This window comes from Micrasema longulum, unplaced genomic scaffold, assembly GCF_059751315.1.
Source record: "Micrasema longulum isolate JH-2025_06_02 unplaced genomic scaffold, ASM5975131v1 h1tg000621l, whole genome shotgun sequence".
In the NCBI taxonomy this organism is placed as follows: domain Eukaryota; kingdom Metazoa; phylum Arthropoda; class Insecta; order Trichoptera; family Brachycentridae; genus Micrasema; species Micrasema longulum.
The window spans coordinates 9,991-11,768 of record NW_028277817.1 but is presented as its reverse complement, the minus strand read 5'-3'; the positions used below and the strand labels follow the sequence as shown (position 1 = coordinate 11,768).

Below are 1,778 nucleotides of genomic sequence, written 5' to 3'. Positions count from 1 at the left end.
TTTTTCAATAAACGCGCTCAATCTTGTCATAATAACGAGTGACATTTGGTTCACATAGTTGAGTTGAGCCTGGAATAATTTTGTATGCTTCAATGCCATATAAATTATATATAAATGAATAAGTAACATTGAAAAATTTAGCATCGATTGTTGAATGATTTTTATTTCTTTAGTATAAAGTACTATGGTTAATGCCAAAAAAAATCTCTTTTTCAGTATAAATAATAACTGGTTTGTATTAAAAGTGAGTGTAAAAAAGATAATTCTATAATAATAGAACCTTAATTTAGTTTTCAAGTTCTTTCTTATAATAATAAATATTAACAGTGTGAATTTAAAAACAATATTCATATCTAACCTGGAACTACTTAGGGAGTTTATCTTCAGATAAAATTGGTATGATCGGAGCACCGACATCTTTTCGCATGAATATCTTTCCATTCCTGGTCCAAACAAATTTATACTCTCGGTCCTTTCCAGCTTTCCTCGCCAAGTAGTATAAATGTTTAGCCCGAAATGTTAGTTGTTCCGCTATGTAGATCTGCCTGTTCGTTCCTAAGAAACCGATCTGTTTGGAGCTAAGTTTATCCTCCGGCTTCTTATTTGAATTGTAGTTTCTAACGTCTTTCAGTAACACTTCTTTCTTCATTCTTGTGTTTAGTTTGTAGATAATGGGACGCGGAGTGTTGTCTTCTGACGGTTTAGTGTTGGCTCTATATGCAGTTTCAACATCCAAGGCAGTTATCGATGTCTTGATAGTTTTACATATTCTCGTGAAGCTGTCCATGATATTTTCACTTTTGTCTTCGATTACCCCTGTTACTTCGATGTTGCAGGATTTCTTTTCGTGTTCCTGTATCTCAGCAATTCTTTCCAGTTTAGTCACTCTATTTTCCAGTTCCAGATTTTTTTGTTTCAATACATAAATGGTTTTTTTTGCAATATCGAGATTTTCTAGGACTTTGTTCCATCTATCCCCATCTTGTGCCAAGTTCTGTTTTAATTCGTCGTAGGAGTCAGCAATTCTTTTAACTTCACTTTGTAAAGCAGAAATTGCATTTCCTACATCTATGCCTATAGAGAAAGGTGGTTGAGGAGAATTAGGTTGCACCACCAAATCCTTGATTCTTATGTCTTTTTTAGGAGCCATTAGTGTTGTGGATAATTTTTTTGATAAAAAACACTTAAATTTTGAAGAGTAAAATTTAAACACTCGTACCTGTCACAATAGTATTGTTGTCCTCCCTGTCATAATAGTATTTACAAAGGAGACTTGTTATGGTATATACAACATGTCCCAAAATTCAACGATAAGCGTGCACCAGCGAGTGGACCTGCTCATGACTACTTGAGAAAAAAAAAATTACTTACAAAAAAATATAAAAAATCCGTCGAAAATTAACTCCCCCTAAGCTATTTTGAACTACCCTGACCACAATTTTTCAAATATTTCGAACTTTTTTTTTGTATCGGAAACCTAAGTAGCACTGCTATCTACCACGCTAGTTGCGCTAGTTTTTTAAAAAGCTTGCCATATTAGTGTCCATACTTTTTTTTACATCACAATGCGTGAAAGTAAACTGAAAGTATAAATATTAAAAAAATTTAAGGATTTTTTTTTTATAAAAACAACTGGCATTTAGGGTTTCTAAGGGTTGTGGTAGATAGCAGTGCTACTTAGACCGATACAATAAAAATCTGAAATATTTGAAAAATTTTGGTCAGGGTAGTTCAAAATAGCTTAGAGGGTGTTAATTTTCGACGGATTTTATAATTTT

The 1,778-nt window shown here is 32.8% G+C and overlaps 1 protein-coding gene across 1 annotated transcript; it reads right to left on the bottom strand.

Annotated features, from left to right (window-relative positions):
- Positions 1–364: 364 nt before the first annotated feature.
- Positions 365–1,150, bottom strand: LOC148280061 (uncharacterized). The gene has a single exon (XM_088228974.1). It carries the CDS (start codon positions 1,148–1,150, stop codon positions 365–367), a length of 786 nt encoding a protein of 261 aa, XP_088085100.1.
- Between the last annotated feature and the right edge of the window lie 628 nt (positions 1,151–1,778).

Bases quoted from the DNA above. Each gene is read 5' to 3' on its own strand.
- LOC148280061 (XM_088228974.1), bottom strand. From the start codon at position 1,150: ATGGCTCCTAAAAAAGACATAAGAATCAAGGATTTGGTGGTGCAACCT.